General features: G+C 32.5%; 1 protein-coding gene across 1 annotated transcript; it reads left to right on the forward strand.

Annotated features, from left to right (window-relative positions):
• The first annotated feature begins 4731 nt into the window (after window positions 1–4731).
• Window positions 4732–13998, forward strand: LOC143062141 (uncharacterized). The gene is made up of 6 exons (XM_076233943.1): window positions 4732–4834; window positions 6366–6424; window positions 7559–7807; window positions 9362–9619; window positions 11844–11912; window positions 13312–13998. Exons 1-6 carry the CDS (start codon window positions 4827–4829, stop codon window positions 13800–13802), a joined length of 1134 nt encoding a protein of 377 aa, XP_076090058.1. The 5' UTR covers window positions 4732–4826; the 3' UTR covers window positions 13803–13998.
• The last annotated feature ends 6946 nt before the right edge of the window (window positions 13999–20944 follow it).

Below are 20944 nucleotides of genomic sequence, written 5' to 3' on the forward strand. Positions count from 1 at the left end.
AATAAGAATGAAATTTAAAAAACGATGTTAGAAAATGTCACTTCTTGTTAATGTAATTTGGTTCTTCCAATTGAGATAAAAAAAAAAATGAGATTAATAGGTATATGCAGAAGACTTAATTGTTTTATTATGAACAGTAAATAATTTTTAGCAAAGTTCAAAATCTAGAACGTCAAATTGACCTTTGACCTTGACCTCAATTTCAAGGTCATAGGTCAGTGATCACAAATCAAAAGACAGTACAATATAAAACATATCATGTTCATTAAAAAATACAGCACTAACAGATTAAATCAAATATTAAAAATCCGTTCTAGTTGAATTTATATCCCAGATAAATACAGCACTAAAAGTTTAAAAGGTTGAATCAAATGTTAAAAGTAAGTTCTAGTCTAGAATTTATATCTTAGAGAACGTACGTTTAAAGGGCTCTGGATATACCCCCTGTTTAATACTGTACATAGAATTGCATTAGGAGCGGTTCTTTCTCTTTATCTTGTCTAGATTGTGGTTCAAATTCGTCTATTATACTTCGTATCTTTATATATGTTGTTGTTTGCAATTTGATAATTATCAAGAAAGCACGAATAGCTGGGTGACAACTATAAAATTGCTTATTATACTGGGCATGGAACGACTCTGTTCCTTTAATTGTTTGCTAAGAATTACACGGAATTTCTACCCAAAGCTTAAGTGGGAACATAGGATCTTCAGTTACATAGTATCCGATCAGATAAATTCGCTTTAATATCCTGCGCCCAACACCATTAGTGGTACATTTTTAGTTCAATGGAATTTGTTATGCTGTTGTATTAAGTTAACATATATATATATATATTAGTTTGTGATTAGATAAGTTTAAGATGATCAGCTAATGTTAGATCAATGATATTTGGTATTTAAATTTATTGTCATTTGTATCATTTAGCAAAATCTGTTTCAGTTCATTCCGACATTATTTTTTTAATTCCGTTTGTAAACAGTGAGGGGTTATTGAATATAAAATAAACAAGTCAAAACTTTTTGATGATGAAGATTTTAATTTTTAATATTAAAAAATGATTTTCTATTTAATATTAGAAAATGATTTCTTAATATTATAAAATGATTTTCTAATATTAAAAAATGATTTTTTAATATTACAAAATGATCGTTTTATATTAAAAGATGAATTTTTAATATTAAAAAATCATTTATTAATATTAGAAAATGAATTTCTAATACAAGAAAATAATTTCGATTTTCTAATGTTAAAAAAGAGATTTCCAACATTAACAAAGGAATTTCTAATATTAATAAATGATTTTCTAATATAAGAAATTCATTTTATAATATTAGAAATTCATTTTCTAATATTAAGAAATAGTGTGTTTCTTTTTTGATATTAGAAAATCATTTTCTTATATTAGAAGGGAAATAACTCCCATAAGATGTCTTCCGATCACTCAAGTCAAAACTAACCAAATCATTCTTAAGAGTTGACGAACAATTTGATGAAAACAGTTTGCTAAAATCTTTTACGGTTTTAGAGATATAGCGATAACAAAAAAAAAGGGATGCGGGGAGATTACTTCTATCAGAATAAGTGTTCGGTCACACAGGGTGAGTTTTGAAACCCCCATTGCTGTACAACATCATTGGCCGAAAAACCATTCGATATGTTGTAAGACAAAAAAGCATCTCAGACGGCAGAAGAAAAAAAAATTAAAACCCAATTCTTCAGAGAACAATTGAAGGTCTTTCCACCTCCATAATAAGAATCTATACTATTAAACGAGAAGACCTCGTTTTGTGTGTCGATTCTCTTCCTTCCACAATAAATTAATCATCATGCCTCTTTGTCCTATAGGTAACATGCATAGTCGCATTTGTCATCCATTCTTATGATTATTCAGATTGAGTTATTTTGGGAGAAAAACGACAAAAAATGAGTCCGGATATGATTCCTTCATCAGACTGATTTTTAGTCATAGATAAGACTTCCGGTTTGAAACAATCACAAATACAACCAATCGTATGAAAGATAACAAAAAATGAAAAATAAATAGGCCAATCAGAGCGCTCTCCATCATGGTGTTTAGATCGCAAGAACAACAACTATTATACCTCCTTATAGAGGACAATTATCTACATGTAAACTACGATTATACTACATTAATATATAGTGACTCTCTGTATTTTGTCAGGGACTTTCTATGTCAGTATAGAAAGTCCCTGATTCTGTCTACTGTTTTCTTTGAAATGCTTACTATTTAAGGGATCATACCACTTGCTATATATTAAAATAAGTAAAACATGCTTAACTTCATCTAAAACTACCTCGACAAAATCTTTAACCTGAAGCGGGACAGACGAACGAACGGACGAACGACCGAACGAACGAACGAACGGATGCAGAGACTAGAAAACATATTGCTCATAAATGGCCGGGGCATACAAATTTATTGTTGAAAAGGAAAATAGTGATTTGGCAAAAATGAAAGTAAGGTAGAGATTAGAGGGAGACAGGACCTTTTTCGGGACGTCGGGATCGGGTGTTTTTAAGCTCGGGATTTCGGGATTGGGCCTTACGGGATCCGGGAATATATTTTTCGATTTCGGGATTTCGGTATATTAATTTTTTAAACTCTGCATCTCGGGATTTCGGGATCAGGACCCATCCGACCACCCCTCAAATTACCCTTAGTTAGTCTTAGTCACTTATACAAGATTCATATCCTACCATTGGCATGTTAAAAAAGAGGGACGAAAGATACCAAAGGGACAGTTTTGGAATGTTAATGCTTTCAAAAGAAAAAGCACTGATGGATTGTCCTTGAAGCATACTTTATTAGACTTATAATGGTCTATATATATAAGCAGTTACATTTATTTGATGTTTGAAACGGAGCAAAATTTTAATTTGATTTGACTTTTGATTCGAGCGTCACTGATGAGTCTTTTGTAGACGAAACGCGCGTTTGGCGTAAGTGTAAAATTTTATTCCTGGTATCTATGATGAGTTTATTTACCAAAGGAAGCATTGTAGCAAAGCAGAAGAATAATTGTGGTCTGAGGCCAGAAACACGAAAATAATTGAATTTAACAGAAAGGAATCAATTATCTGACTTTGGAAAAAGGGAGAGGGCTTTTGATACCTTTTATGAAATTCTTCATTCATAATATCTTTTACAAAAAATCATCCTACAACAGTTCACAAGCTGTATATGCCCTCGATTTCGCGGGTGTGTTCTAGTGAAATTTAAAAAACGATGTTAGAAAATGTCACTCCTTGTTAATGTAATTTGGTTCTTCCAATTGAGATAAAAAAAAAATAAAATTAATAGGTATATGCAGAAGACTTAATTGTTTTATTATGAACAGTAAATAATTTTTAGCAAAATCTAGAACGTCAAATTGACCTTTGACCTTGACCTCAATTGCAAGGTCATAGGTCAGTGATCACAAATCAAAAGACAGTTCAATATAAAACATATCATGTTCATTAAAAAATACAGCACTAACAGATTAAATCAAATGTTAAAAGTCCGTTCTAGTCGAATTTATATCCCGTAGTTTAAAAAAAATCGCTTTAATGTCCTGCGCCCAACACCATTAGTGGTACATTTTTAGTTCAATGGAATTTGTTATGCTGTTGTATTAAGTTAACATATATATATATATTAATTTGTGATTAGATCAGTTTTAGATGAACAGCTAATGTTATATCAATGATATTTGGTAATTCATTTTATAATATTAGAAATTCATTTTCTAATATTAAGAAATAGTGCGTTTCTTTTTTAATATTAGAAAATCATTTTCTTATATTAGAAAATGATCTTTTAATATTAAAAAATGATTTTTTAATATTAAAAAATTATTTTCTAATATAAGAAAATTATTTTCAGCAAATGGAGATTAATTTTCCCTGATCTTTACCATTGTCGCAATATTGCATGACTATTTTTTTTAAATTGTTTGATTTTTTTTTTATTGAACTTTCTTTTTTAAAGTAAAAACTCTTGCAGGAATTGCGTACAAAGTTGATGCTTACAAGGAAGATTTTAAACAAGAGATGCCATGAAATTGTGTCATACAAACCCCGTGAAAATGTTCCAACTTAGACTATCTCTATACCGACCGCTTGTTCTCGTTTTTAATGAAATGCTACTTCAAATTTATTTATTGTCATGTCGTTTTTAACAACACGACTAGTAAATACAGAAATGAAGGACGAAGGATGATGAGAATTTTGCCCACAGAGTCGATAAATTGATCGTGGGTAAATTTGCTGACTTCAGATGCAGTGGGGAATGTTTCATTCATTTTCTTGACAAGCGATTAAAATTCACATAAGATCATAACGAAATCAGAGATATATACTTTAAACTAAATTTGTTAACAATACAACTCCATTCACCAATATCACAAACTCAAAATGTTGATAACTAAATACACGTAGTCTAAGCATTAAAAAGAGATCCTTTTACGGTCTGCCATTTGAAAATTATCCTACATATCCTGTTGTCAATGGCTTAATATATCCGACAGATAAGGATTTTTAAGTTTATAACAACCCGCTTATGTAATTTACAAAAGGATACATATATGAAAATTATAAATATCAGTTTTATTTTTGATGTCTAAATATATTGTTCAATGACAGCTCTGAGAAAGTGTATTTTATTCATATATATAATTCATAAAAAGTATCCTCATACATATTCATAAGGTATATTTAACATGCATGCATGCTCCTTAGAGCAAATTGCTATTGCTTGTAAAAACAATCTGTGTGTATATAGTTCTGGGATATTTTGGTGTTTTGTTTTCTATCTCGGAAGATGCAGTGGTGAGTTCGAAATTAGTATTTAACTTTTTGTTTAGATATCATTAACGAAATTCCGATTTAGAATTTAGTCAGAATCAATTCCCAATAAATTCGTATCTGTAATATCTAGAATTTCTGACAACAGCATGTCAAATTCTAATAATGACCATGTTACCAATGCTTATACAGTAGGTGGATGAAAACTACAATTCGGGTAGACTGTATCTAAAAAACATTAGAACATTTATATTTATAATAAAAGACTAAAATAGAATGTATTTCCCCTTTATAAAGTCGGAGCTCAAGATAAGTAATGTCAGTTAGATACAAATATATTCATTATGTTCAATTTTATCTCGGTAATAGCTGTATTTGGCAAAATTTTTAGGAATTTTTGGTCCTCAACATGCTCAATACTCTTCAACTTCGTCCTTTATTTAACCTTTTTAATTTTTTTATTCGAGCGTCACTGATGAGTCTTAAGTAGACGAAACGCACGGCTGGAGTAAATATAATAAATTTTTATTCCTAGTATCTACGATGAGTTTATTTATTTCCAAATTTTAAACAAAACAGATAAACGTGTGAACAGTAAAAGTATTTCGACAAAGCAAAAAGCCTCCGTCAGTGTCGGTATCTTTTAAGATTGCTGGTTAATTGTTTACTTCGTACTCTAGATAGAAAAAACATATTTTTATAAAAGAAACGAAAACTGTTGTGCATAGCAAGGTTATTATAAAATTGTATATTATTTTTTTTTAATTCATGGGTTTTAATATTTATTTAAATTCGTTTGATATTCAAATCTCACAAGAGTTTGACAGATTGGGAAAAAAATACATTGGAGATTAGCCAGACTGAGTCTTTTTTATTCTCCAAATTTTTCGCTGGTGAATTTCAAATTAGCAACATTTTCATAAGTGAATTCTAAGGTAAATGCATAGTACACGGAAAAATTTCAATTAAACGTTCTATGCTTCAAACAACAGTTCATATGTCGAATGTATATTAACTGTAAGAAAAATATAATTGGAATGACTAGATCAATATAATACTTCAACGGTAAAACATTCGACATCAAGTCTTTAAGAAACAATTGGTTCTTTGTTAGTAGCATGGAATTATCCTACAATTAAGGAAATCGATTAAGGAAACTAAGATCTGGAATTTCGTATCGATAACGGTAAATCGATTGCTATTTTCATGCAGCGAATAAATTCAACTTTATTGAAAAAAATCGGGGTTGTTCCATTAGGAAAGAGAGATTATCTTGCATTCAATTATGACTTAAAACATCGGGCTTGGAAAATGACCTACTCATACTTGATATTATAGATTAGATCGTTGGTTTTCCCGTTTGAATGGTTTTACACTTGTAATTTTTGGGCCCTTTATAGCTTGCTGTTCGGTGTGAGCTAAGGCTCCGTGTTGAAGGCTGTACCTTGACCTATAATGGTTTACTTTTATAAATTGTTTCTTGGATGGAGAGTTGTCTTATTGGCACTCATACCACATCTTCCTACATCTATTAATAATTGTTTGTTTTTTAAAGTAGAAAGATGTGGAGAGAGATTCTTGTAACAGCAGTTTTTCTACAAGCGTTTTCTGTATGTAAGTACATGAATATTTATATATCTCCACAACGATTTAGTATTTAGTAAAATATAAATGTACAATCTGAGAATCATGCTTTATGTTATTTAAACAGCAACCCAAAAAACAAGGAAACGCCGGAGAAAGCATTGAACCTACATCTACGTTTTTATTACTGCTCCTTCATTTTATTTGTTGTTCCCATGTCTACATCTAATTAATCTTTAATATGCCCGCTCATCCACCAACTTTCTATTCCCGATCCCCATATACTTAGTATTCCCGCTCCACCATCTTCTTTATATTTCTGCTCATCCATATACTTTCTATTCCCGCTCATCTAAATACTTTCTATTCCAGATCAACCATATACTTTGTATTCCCGCTCCACCATCTTTTTTATATTTCTGCTCCTATACATCTACTTTGTATACCCGCTCCCTCATCTACTATGTATTCCCGCTCCACTTTATTTGATGCATTTCTGCTCCTACATCTACTGTTTTATTGCGGCTTCTATATCTACTTTGTATTACCGCTCCTTCGTTTATCTTGTACTCCTGCTCTAACATTTTCTTTGTATATTCGCTCATCCATATACTTTCTATTCCCGATCAACCATATGTATACTTTGTATTCCTGCTCCACCATTCTTCTTTATATTCCCGCTCCTACATCTACTTTATATTCCCGCTCCTTCATCTACTATATATTCCCGCTCCACTATCTTTTATGCATTTCTGCTCCTACATCTACTGTTTCATTGCGGCTTCTATATCTACTTTGTATTTCCGCTCAACCATCTACATTTTTTATTTATGCTACTTAAGATTATGGCTGAACGTTTCGACTAACTTAGTAAGGCACCGGCCTTTCATCACTTTTATATATATATATAAATACATTGTTTGATTCTCATTTTGTTCAAGAATTAGGGAACAAGATTATGAGTTTCAAAACATAGTCTCGTTCCTGATCCCCCTTTCCTCCGACAAAAAATGAATGGTCGTGAATGGTCGTTGCCTTATTATTGTCGAGGTAAATTCGTGGTTTAAAGGGACCCTAATTAAATATGACACAAATATGTTCTAATGTTGCATTTCCCATTTATTAGATTGAATACAATTACTTAAAGGTAAAATTTGTTTTCAGATGCAATAACACTGAAGGTAAAGAATGGAAAAGTTGCATATTTCAGATGTAGTGATGGACAAGTTGTCAGTGTCACGGAGGCAACCTATGAAAAGGGCTCTTGTGGTGATTCCACTGCAGTTGTGGTTGTGCAAGGACTTGCAAACGGAAAAACAAGTTATGATCTACCAGTTGCAAAATCAACTTTTGTGAGCACATGTGCAGCTAACGTTGATGAAAAACTGAAAGTCAAGTATGACTGTGTTAGTGGTAAGTGTATTCTTTAAGAAATGTCTATAGGTCTGAGAAATGCACGTGTCATATCAAATAATTCTCAATTCCATATTTTTCTAAAAATAACAACTACCGATATGATGGTTTAGATTTATGTTAAAAGCTAGTGTTTGGAGAATGTCATGCTCTGTTCAGGGTAATCAAATCGATCAATATTATTTTAGACCCCTTGTAAATAGAAATGACCACACTTGTGACATAATTTGTTTTTGACCTAACAAACGAGCGTACTATAATAAATTTGTAATTAGCAATGGCAGATAATGATTCCAATAGATTGTCCCCTTAATAAGCAAAATACCCTCAAGTTAATAGGACTAATGTATTTTACAATCATGTGTGTATGTGAAATAGTAAAGATATTTAAGAAAAGTATTTGAGGAATAGCTGTAATGGTTTTTTTTCTGTCTTTGAAGAAATAACATTAAAATTGTGGTAAACACTGAATAACCCGATTATTTAAAAGTGTGCACCACATGTTTGAGGTTTTTTTCGAATAGACCGGAAAAAAAATAGTATGGTAGTATTTCCTTGTAATTTGATTCACATAACAAAATTATGTCTTTGAGCTGATAGACGAAAAAACTTTCAGTCAATCACAAGACGTGTGCCATTAGTCCATATAGCAATGGGATGTTAGAGCTAATGCATGTAGATCAAGACTTTGGTTAGCTTGCTTGATTTGTTTGTATATTACAAATAAAGGCAACAGTAGTATACCGCTGTTCAAAATTCATAAATCGATAGAGAAAAAACAAATCCGGGTTACAAATTAAAACTGAGGGAAACTTATCATATATAAGAGAACTACGACACAACAGAGACACAAAATTGTAATTGAGATAACATCCAATCAAATTTAAATATAACATAAAAGCAAGCCAACCAAAGTTGTACTCTACAAACATTAGGAAATTAGCTCTAACATTAATTACTTTTTTATCTTTGTTTTTGTTCACAGAATACATACATTTTGTACATGTAGGCTCATATCCCTGATAAGTTTAACCATCAAATTAAAGGATAAGCCGTGATACTTGTACATATATCTCTTAATAAGAATAATTTATTAAACTTATCCAATTTGAGTTTGTCGTCTGTAATTATCAAATTAATGATCGAGTCCCTTATTCGAATCTGTTGACTCTTTTGGTCCGAAGGAATTTGCAAATAGACTTTAAAAGATGTAATGTCCTTCTCATATCTTCAATAGTATAATTTGTCAATGCCGTAAATGACCCATATAAATATATTTGTATGAGTTCTTTTCCCGACAATGATTATGCATAATATAATTGGCAGAGAGAGCAAATTTATGTGTAGTGTGTGTATTGCTTAAGTTTTTCAAATCTTTTAATGACATATATCTTTTGATTAAAACTAATTTTTTTTATGAACACCAATTCCTTCCCATGATTTTCATGTGAAAAATCCATTGATTACAATTATCTCGAAAGGATGCAAACATAACCAATCTTATACATAGTTCGTTAAAGTGTTATTTTTCAATCATTTTCCATTTCATTTCAGCTACTGAAACTACAACAACGCCAAATGCAGATGCGGCAGAGCTATTATGTGATGCCGGGCAATACATAACAATAACAAAGGCCGTTTATGGCGATACCGCGAATAATTGTTATGACGTAAATGCATTTTCTATTGTCCAGTCTAGCTGTAACAATAAAGTAACTTGTTTGATAAGTGTAGACTCGGCTACGTTTCCAGGTTCCACTTGTAGCCCGACTGGCAGTGAGAGTTTATCAGTTGCTTACAGCTGTACACAAGGTAATACATAGTCGTGTGTAGCTCTACAAGTAGAACAGAAATAGATGAGCGAGAAAATACTTTTCCTGATCCATTTTGGCTCAGAACGCTCAAGGGACTTAATTCTTTAAAAATAAGCTGGACGTTTATAATCACACGCTATTAGTAAAACAAATCAAGCTTCTCAATGTTCGAAATAAGTGTTTGTCAATTTGCTATATATCAAACGAAATTATTCCTGTTAATTGTGTGTTTTAAATTTCTTGAAGTTTATACATATTTGTCAACGGATCAAGGTAAATATTTTTACAAAATTTTCATGAAAATTGAACGAACAACATCTACTTTAGTTAAAGTGTTGGGTAACATAATATAAAATAAAATTATCTCCAATGTTTTTGTTTTATATAAAAAGTAGCTATATACGATCCGATGTAGATTTTTTCGCGTGACAAAAGTTGATTTTTTTTACCCGTCAGAATGCCTTAGATTCTGAAAATTTAAATTAAGGATATTCGCTACTCATGTTTTAGACTTTTTGTCAGATATTTGGAACTCTGTAGTTTTTATTCAGGTAGTGCCTATACAAATTTGTCGGAAGGAATTTTATGATATGTTTGTGAGAAACTTGGTCCAATTTATACACCAATAAATCACTTTTAAAAAGGCGTTTAATACTTTTAATTCTTTAAAATAGAGGATAAGAAATTTATTTTCCACCTTTGTAACCTTTATCACACGTGAATTGTATGTTTGTGACATTAAATTGGCCTGGCGCATCAATATATTTTCTTATTACCGCAAAAAACATGTTATTATCGTCGCCATCTTGTTTACATTGGTTACTAAAACTTTTAGTAAAAGAAGTTCGGTCAACGTTGTCTATCGAAAAATAAACAAGTCAAGAACAACTACCGGAAGTCCTGTCAACCAATCATATCAACGTATTCTCTAATGTGCAAATCATATAAAAATGATATGAATATATATCTATGATCATCATTAATTCTGTGTTTTATATCATTTTTTTTTTCAATTATTATTTTTCTTGTGGTGTCCTTTAGTTTCGAAAATCCTTGTCCATATAAAATGTTGCATGGTATGTAATTGAAAGGAGCAAGTTCCGTAAATGTCATATGTGGTCCTGAAATAGTATGTCCGTTGTTTCACATTAAAAAGAAAATTATCAAAGTTGACGTAAGTGAAATAAATCTTATTTTGTACAGTTTTTCTTATAAAGCTTTAAGATTTACAACCCAAATAGGCCATAAGAAGAGATTTTGGTTGAAATTTCACAAAATTGACTGGATTTCTATCAAATTTTTGTCTAGGAAATATAGAGCGCTAACTTCAACACACTTTTTATTAAAGCTAGATATGTAAAATTATATAACCGTGCAGCATAATGTTAACAGACGTTTGTTTTGTCGACGCATGCAGTCCGTGTTCCTAGTCCAAAACAAATAATGGAAATTTATATGTTTTTATTGAATTTTCATGGGAAATCATCACGAAAGCTACATGTGTGACGTCTAGTAAGAATGCTTATACATACATTTATAACAAATACTAATATTTCATACCAAGTACTTGTATGCGCTTTGATACTGTCTGTAGTGGTATCAAATGCGTGTTTTCATATTAATCCTGTATCATTTTCAAGTACAGTCGTATTTGGTTCAGGTTTATGTTGAGATCTAGAAGTAGAAGTAGAAATAGGGACCACCTAAAGGCCTCATCGAACCTAATCCTTTATATTTGTCACATTGGTATCACGGGGGGTCTCTTCCTATATAAAGGTATATACATATGTGCCGCTGGAATGGGTCCCTTTTTTGATCCGTCAAATATATCAATGGGGTGCAATTTTACCGAGGAAATATATCAATAGGTAGTAATTGACCGATTGTGATATATCAGTATATGCATATAGGTACTATTTGAGCTGATAAATATATGAATGGGTTATGATTTCGCTGTGAAATATATGTATAGGTAGGGATTTCACAATTATTCAATATATGAATGGGTTTTTTTTTTTAAATCCCAGTTGCACACCTGTACCCAAAATCCCATGTTGAGAACTCCCCCCCCCCCCCCCCCCCCCCCGTGATTGGTATTCATACCACATCTCTTTATCTATTACTTACAGTACAATTAATCATATCTATGCAATGCTTCCCTCTTTGTGTTTTGTGTCTAGAAAATGCTGTCCCTCATTTATAAACGCATATTTTATTTACAGTAACAGGACAAGTGTATACACATTGGGGAAGTACAACGTGTGGATCAACCGCTCAATTATTATACTCAGGTAAAGTATTCTATAGAATATATTTATTGATTATCAGTGATCATCTCAACCGGGACGGCGAAAGCGAGAAAGGCAATCGAGTTGAGATGAACAATGATAATCTTTTTATCGCTATTTTACCTATGACGACGTTGTCAATTTCATGTCAGTTTCGATAGCAACGCCACGTGCATGCTTAGTTTCTATCGATAATTTTCCATCTCAAGCGAACAGCATGATATGAAAATTATCACAAAAATAGATCAAAGGAAAAATGCACAAAATAGCGATAAAGTATATTATACATTTTTTTGTCTTAAACTCAATTCGCAATATAAGATGTTAAACTACAAATGTAAAAAAAAAATGAGTTGGTTTAAAGATATTCATAGTAAAAACTAACTTTAACTTGTCACTTGCACCTGTTCGAAAAAGTATTATTCCACTATATATTATGTTTAATAGCTTATAGTTATACCATACGTGACATCGAAGACACCTATAAACATCGCGACTATCGATTCACTCTTTCACGTGACATCGAAGACACCTCTAAACATCGCGACTATCGATTCACTCTGTCACGTGACATCGAAGACACCTCTAAACATCGCGACTATCGATTCAATCTGTCACGTGACATCGAAGACACCTCTAAACATCGCGACTATCGATTCACTCTGTCACATGACATCGAAGACACCTTTAAACATCGCGACTATTGATTCACTCTGTCACGTGACATCGAAGACACCTCTAAACATCGCGACTATCGATTCACTCTGTCGCATATTTTTGTGCTTGTCACAAACCATGAGCCTGTAGTCCAGTAGTTGTCGCTTGAATATGTCAGTCATATTTGGTTTTCGGAAATTGTTTTTGTTATGAAGTCGGCCCTTGGTTTTCTTGTTTTTATTGTTTCGGATATTTAATATCGGGGACTTTTATAGCCAACTACTAGTATACTCTATTGTTTTTTCTCATGCATGGTTGAAGGTCGTACGGATGCCTATAATTTCAAACATCCACTTCTTTTGAACTCTTGTGGATACCCTCGAAAGGCACACCTTCATATCTCCCTATGACAAGGGAAATGAAATCTATAATGTCACAACTAGTATTATGATATCTTGAGCTGCTCAAATATTTACTCAAGAATTAAAGAAAGACCCATGATTTTATTAAATGATATTTGTTTTAGTCAAGATTTTTCTTTATGTTATTTTCATGTCAAACGTTCTATACTCCGTTACACTGAACATTAGACGTCAAATTAAGTTAAAAAAAGTTTACAAGTTTAAACAAAAGACTACTCCAATCGACCTTTTAAATCATAACTTAGTTTTACAATTTCATAAACTAAAGAAAACGAATAGATGATAAATATATGTTTACCAGAATGACATTTTTTAATTGAAAGGCATTATGGCTGGTGGACCTCAAGGTACAGCAGGATCTGGTAGTGACTACCTTTGTATGCCAACCATACCGTCTTACACAGGTGATGAATCGGGTTCCGCCGAATCAGAAAGGGGGCAACTTTACGGAATTCAGCTTGGGCTGGACACTAGTGATGCGACGTCTCCTTTTGATACTATGAAAACTGGTTATGTTGTTGACTGCGCCGTTTGCCAGATTTTAGCAAATCCCGCGGTTTTCATGCAAGCAGCAACAAACACGTGCCCAACGGGTTGGACAGTTGTATATACTGGTTACCTAATGTCTGAAATAGCTGCAGGAGTAACTGCGACTTCAAAGGGATACGCGTGTCTGGACAAAGACGCACCCCTCTCAACTGATAGTAGTTCCGATAATGCATTCGTGTATCCAGTAGAAGGAAAATGTGGAACACTATCATGTCCCAATTATATCGATAATGCCGAACTTACGTGTGTTGTTTGTTCTAAGTAATTTGTATGCACTTTGAGACTGCTAAAGGCTATTAATTTAAATCTAATGAGCTTTAAACCACCACTCGTATAATTGCTCCAAGATACAAACTGTTTTCATATCTGTTATACTCAATGTATTTTTGATAAACAACAAACTATGGAATGTATACGGTAACAACATTAAGCTTATTTGAATAAAGTACAATTGAATTATAGTTATGTTGTTTACTTATCATGTATGTCACAAACTTAATGTTTAAAGTTTATATGGCAATAAATGCTTGAATTTGAAAAAAAATGAGTTTGATTTAAATTACGTTTAATGTTTTTTTCTTATTACATTAAGCATGGTGTATATGAAAACATGCCTCGCTTTCGAATTCATCAACATCAATAATTTTAAGAAAATCTATTTTTGAAATAGATCAAGGTTATTGAAAATGTTAGCTGCAGATGCCACGAAAGGAAAACATAGAAATGATGTAATATTCGTACTGTTGTTGCCTCACCTACGATAGTAGAGGGGCATTATGTTTTCTGGTGTGTGTGTCAATTCTTTCTGTTCGTCCGTTCGTTTGTGTTTCCGTCCGTCTGTCCCGCTTCAGTTTAAGTGTTTGGTCAAGGTAGTTTTTGATGAAGTCCAATCAACTTGAATCTTAGTACACGTGTTCCCTATGATATGATCTTTCTAATTTTAATGCCAAATTTTTTGAGTTTATCCACGATTTCATGGTCCACTGAAAATAGAAAATGATTTGCGAGTGGGGCATCCGTGTACTTTGTTTTTTCTTGTTTTTAATTATATTTGAAAGCTATATAATGTTAAATTGTACTAGATTAATTGTTGACCCCAAAACATATTGTCGGCATTCTCTTTCCTGAAAAATTATTATAAAGTATAACTATTGTCACACAGATATAAAGCAGCTTATTTTCACAAAAAAATTGTACCGATCGAAAGCTTGATTTGACTTCCTTACGTTGCTCTTATTTGACTTTGTATCAGGATGTCCTTCCAAAGAGAAACTAATTGTAAAAGTAAACCATTATAGGTCAAAGTATGGTCTTTTACACGGAGCCTTGGCTCACACCGAACAGCAAGCTTTAAGGGAGTTCGCTTCTCAGTTTCAAAGTAATTAACTTTTCAAAACACTAGTTTATATAGATAGGGGATTAATAAAGGAATCCAAAAAGCAAAAAAATATATAGGTCACCGTGCTTGTTTTCGAGATATTAGCCATTGAAATTTTGGCGGGAAAATATTCTCTCTTGACTTTTCATAGCTTTATCATTGACAAGTTGAAGTTCTCAAAAACTGTTAAAAAGTAATTAAAATTTTATAAGACTTTTACAGATTGCTCATCATTATACATGTAAAAGATTTACAAAAAGAAAAATAGGGGTCACCGGGCAAATTTTTTCAAGGCAATCAAATGGATAAAACCAGAGGATTCCGAAAATCTGACAAAAAATCTAAAACATGACAAGCCAGCTTCCTTAAAGAGCCCCCAAATGGCAACTGTAAAACCATTCAAACGGGAAAACCAACAGTCAAACTTATATAAAAACGAGTAACGAGAAACACTTATAAACCACATCAACAACCAAGAGCACTGATAATAATTGCAGTGAGTTTAAACCTTTAAATAGGTACCAACTTTCACCCTTACATTGTACCTGAAACAATTATAGTGTAACATCACAACATATAAAAGACACACTATTAACTATCAATTGAAATAGCTTAACTCAAGCAAAAGACATATTAACACAGGTGAACATACACTTAACTTTAGATTTATATACTAGTATTGTTTATTTGAAGTATTGATGTCCTGATGGCAGGTTTTTGGTAACCCAAGCGATATAGAAATATGGTTACCTGGACTTCATCATGCACAAATAAGGTGTTGTTATGGTCGATTTATTTTTTGAGAGGGGAACTGTGCATTAGTTCGCACCTACGTCTGGTTGAAATTGGGACGTTGATTCCATGTTTTAAAAGTGATATCCCCATTGCAGGTAAGATAATCGCTGCAATACATCTCTAAAATTAGAAATTGTATTTGGCTTTCTTGAAAGATGAATAAATATTGCCAATATCCAAGACCCCCCCCCCTATTGTAGCAGTTCAAAATCAGGCCAATTATTCAAACCCACTTTTTAGAACTGATTTTTTTTTATTAATATTGTTCGCGACTTTCCTGAATTTTCTCGACAATTTAGCAGTTAACATTAAGCAATCGACAACCAACCAATCAATCCATCAGCTCTTTCGTAGTCTTTATAAACAAAATGGGATACATGTAATAAGTGACCAATTAGATTTTGTCTGAATAAGACGCAGGCCTTTAGTTCTCTTTTACATGCAAGACGCAAGGACATTTGTGCTCTAAACATAACAAACATTTGCGCTTTAAACTATGATACACCTGAATTTGTAATACCGGACATTTGCGCTTTTAACTACGATAAACATGATATAAAAAAGAAGATGTGGTATGATTGCCAATGAGACAACTATCCACAAAAGACCAAAATGACACAGACATTAACAACCATAGGTAACCGTACGGCCTTCAACAATGAGCAAAGCCCACACCGCACAGTCAGCTATAAAAGGCCCCGACAAGACAATGTAAAACAATTCAAACTAGAAAACACGGCCTTATTTATGACTTGGGACAGGCACATACATAAATAATGTGGCGGGGTTAAACATGTACGCGGGATCCCAACCGTCCTCCTAACCTGGGACAGTGGTATAACAGTTCAACATAAGAACGAACTATAAAAATCAGTTGAAAAAGGCTTAACTCATTAGATGGACACAAATACAAGTGGACGTGGCCCGGTAGTTATACATCCCGACACAAAAAGACACAATGAACAGATATGAGAGTAATCGCAGTTATCTGACAGCTAGTTCAAAGCCACTAACAACTAATAAAAAAATCATGCATCTAAGACTAAACTATCAATCCGTACACATCCAACATCCAATGGATTAAGTGTAAAAACGTCATAAACAGCCAGAGAAAAACATGACATTGTGCAATGCCAAGTTACAGGTATCGACAGATTGTAGATCCATGAATATGTATATGCATATAACATACTAGTAATATTTAGTTGGCTTTTAATTTACTGATAACAAAATCAATATTTATACCAATAAAAACAATATTCAATGATCCTATTACAGTGTTAAATAGGTAACCTTTTAGAATAAGTTTATTTAAAGGAGCGACAAGTTTACATGGATCATTTCTAAATTTCCGGGCACGGTTAACAACATTTCCGTAAAAATGAGGATGTGCTATCCCGTTTGAAATAAGTTTTCTACAGGTACAACCAAACTTCAAAACCAAATCTTCATATCTATGGAAAAATTTAGTAAAGGATTTATTTCTTCTTTTCACCTATGAAAGTTTACCTGTAATCTTAAATTAATTAAGCAAGGTCATAGAAAGATTTTCACATATTCTATTCAAGGGAACAACCACTTAACTTCAAAAGGGTGTGTTTTTTTTTCTTCCTGAAAATATATTCTGATCCCGAATTTAATGAGTAAGAAATTCTGACTCAGACAAAACACAATAACACCCAACAACATTAAGTTTTAAACATGTTATACAAAATCTGTATTTCGTTTAAATATAATATTTTAGCTGTGTTTCCTTCTTTCCAACCAATATAACTTCCTAACATGATACTAGCACATTTTTATCCCTCGCCACAATACATGTGACGTCATTTCCTTAATGAATCGTGCCACTCTATATTACAATTTTGTCATTTTTTCCTTTTCCATCAAGTATCTAAAATGTTCGAGTTTGCACTCTTAAATATTTTTAAATGATCGATGTTTTTTTTTTTCATTCAAGACTATGGTTAACCTTTTAATGTTAGGTTAAAATGTGGAAAGAAGCACATTTTCCAAGTGAGATGTTTAGCTCTATTAAACCAGGTTTAGCCCACCATTTCTACATAAGGAAAATGTCTGTACCATGGCAGGACTATGACAGTTGTTTTTCATTCGTTTGATATGTTTGAGCTTTTGATTTTGTCATTTGATAAAGGACTTTCAAATTAGATTTCCATGGAGTTCGGTATTTTTTTTTTTCTACTTATGGGTTTATATACATTTCTGAAAACTAGTTGATAGTGGAGTGGCTGCTAGGCTGAACCAATAATTACAGAGGAATGGTACAGTTCCTTGAACATCTCCATATTGTGTCTGTACGTGCTATGCAAATAAACTGATAGTTTAGTAGTACATAAAAACTAAAAATATACCATAAATACAAATTTTTTTTCAATTAAGTTGACCGAGGAGGTTATATGAGAACCTCATTGAGTTGACTGGTCGAGTGGTATTATCATAATGTTTCAGAAAAAATACACGTAGAAATTTATACTCTGCCTTGCATTAAAAAAAGTATAATAATCGAAAATTGGCCTAAGTTGACAAATTTACAATTTTTTCAATCTAAATTTTTTCCTTCTTTTTCAATGAACGTTAAAATATACTTGATATTAGATTATTTAATTGTAATTTTCATATCAAAGTTCACGAGAGCAACTATTAAAGTTCAACATACAGTTTTTAACATCTGTTATTTATTCATATGTACGTATAGATTATAACATGCCCTTTTCCATATTGGCCCTGGTATCATCCCGAGAATCCCATGCGGCCTCGAGGCTTTAGACGAGGGTTGATATGGTCGGGGAATTTCTCGCTACATTGAAGATCTGTTGGTGACCCTCTGCTGTTGTTTTTTATTTGGTCGGGTTGTTGTCTCTTTGACACATTCCCCATTTCCATTCTCAATTTTATGTTATAATCTTTTTATCACATATTTAATTTCTGCAGAAAAGAGAAAAAAAAAGGTCAATTATAACAATTTAATGAAAGATAAAAGGTAAAACCTTAAACATTTTATCACAAACGTGTCGTTATTAAGGACGCAGTGACGTCACGTCATATAGAATCAGGGCACAATATCAATATGCTCTTTTTTGCCCCGGGCAATTTTGAGGTTATTACATATGCAAAACCAGACGTATTCGTAACAAATATGTTTAAAAATCTATTAGCAATGAAACTGATTGAAAGTCATTCTGAGTTTCCTTATATACCTATCTTTATATAACGTCCGGAAGATTTGTATCGATTTCAGATAGAATTTTATGGACTATTAGTCCCCGAGGGTATCACCAGCCCAGTAGCCAGTACTTTGGTGCTGGCATGAAAATACGGATTTTTTGTGTTATTAAAAGTTGCTGTTACAAAATGATGGAAATTATTGTAAATTAAGGAATGTATCTCCCTCATGCAAAGCTCTGATTCCTTTCACGGATTTGGCTATACTTTTTGGACCTTTTGGATTAAAGCTCTTCATCTTTTATATAAGCTTTGGATTTCAAATATTTTGGCCACGAGCATCACTGAAGAGACATTTATTGTCGAAATGCGCATCTGGTGCAACAAAATTGGTACCGTTAATTGTATTACATTACTGTATGTAATGTTTAAAAAGCAACGTTCATTTCAATTGAATGGAATCGATCACATCTACCTACATACAAAGGACTTTTTTTGTTGTCGTGTTTACATATACTGTTAATATATAGGAAAACTATTTCTAATACTCTGATTATATTATAACATGTAAGACACACACATAGTACTTTTATTTCGGTACTATATCGTGGTCAAGTACTTCAGTTCTAGCACGAAGTACTCGGACGGCGTGCACAAAGCTGAGTCCACAAACGTAACGTCTTCAAATCACTAAATCCATTTACAACGTCGGCATCCCCCCCCCCCCCCCCCCCCCCCCCCCCCAGAAAACAAGCGCGTAACAAAAACACTGGACACTTAGTTTATCACATAACTTTAAATATTTACGTTCAACACATTTCGTTTTTCTTTCGAACAAAAAAGTGCAGCAAATGCACATTCAGGAAATATGAATAAATATATGCTAAGAGCAGTGAAATGAAAATGATTAGCGATTAGCTATGTCGTGGACCCCGTTCTGAAAATAGCGTTAAGGTAACATAACGTTATTCCTTCTCAGAGAAATGGAGAAAAAAATATGTGTTGGGATCTGTCGACTGTCGTAAAGTTTCCAGCTAGTAATGCAATATAAAATTCTACTGAATCAGATATAATTTTATTTCGTCCTGCACATGGAATTTCACTCATATGAATTAATATCAATATCGTCTGATTTTCACATCAAACGAGCATATACTTGAAACTTGCGTGAACAGGTTCCATGTGAATCTTATGATAATAGTTCATGTATAAATTACCGGAATTTTGTACACGTTAAATTCACGTAAATATTTGAAATAAAATTATTTAAATAATATCTTTGTTCTAAAATTTGATTAAAACCTGTAGATCAAGTTTACGTGAAAATTCAATTAAACATTTCACGTGAGATTCATCCGAATTACTGATTTTTAACTCCATCATATTAGACAATGATGGTATCATCACTGCATCCCGTGATGCAGACATATAGTATTTAAAAAAAATGATTCATTTAACAGTTTTTTAATTGCTCGGTTTGATGGTTGTTTAACGTTCAGTGGCAAATAGTTCATGCATGTTCGGGACGATACAATACGATTTTGAAATCAGTTGTTTATAATAGACACATTTGATGCACCAGTCAAAAAAGATTAAACATTCTGTTATTTATGAAAAGTATGAGGAAAAATAATGATCATGATAAAATACACATTCCAAAAAAATAAATTAACAAAACTCCAAGAAAAATTCAAAACGAAAAAATCCCTTATCAAATGACAAAATCAAAAGCTGAAAAACATCAAAAGAATGATAAACAGCTGTCATATTCTTGACTTGGTACATACAATATATGTAGTATAGTGTACTCTGCGTGGTGTAAATGTGTTACTTGTTTGCTCAGCAAGTCGGACAAACCTTGCAAACTGTTAACCCGAATAATTCAGTCGTTATATTCCGCTTACTACATTAAGTAAGTAGGAGAGATCGATTACGGGGAGGGACTGAATTATTCGGGTTAGCAAACTGTATGCCAATTTTCACAAATTTCAACATTCTGTCATTTGTGAAAAATTATTTACATCACAAATCTTGAGATCATATATGCATTC

The sequence above is a fragment of the Mytilus galloprovincialis genome, chromosome 2 (genome assembly GCF_965363235.1).
Source record: "Mytilus galloprovincialis chromosome 2, xbMytGall1.hap1.1, whole genome shotgun sequence".
NCBI classification, from domain to species: domain Eukaryota; kingdom Metazoa; phylum Mollusca; class Bivalvia; order Mytilida; family Mytilidae; genus Mytilus; species Mytilus galloprovincialis.

What these genes read in the sequence shown, in the direction of transcription:
- LOC143062141 (XM_076233943.1), top strand. An exon ending in TGCTTACAGCTGTACACAAG is followed by an intron (nt 9,620 to 11,843) that starts GTAATACATAGT and finishes TTTTATTTACAG; the next exon opens with TAACAGGACAAGTGTATACA. An exon ending in CGCTCAATTATTATACTCAG is followed by an intron (nt 11,913 to 13,311) that starts GTAAAGTATTCT and finishes TTTAATTGAAAG; the next exon opens with GCATTATGGCTGGTGGACCT.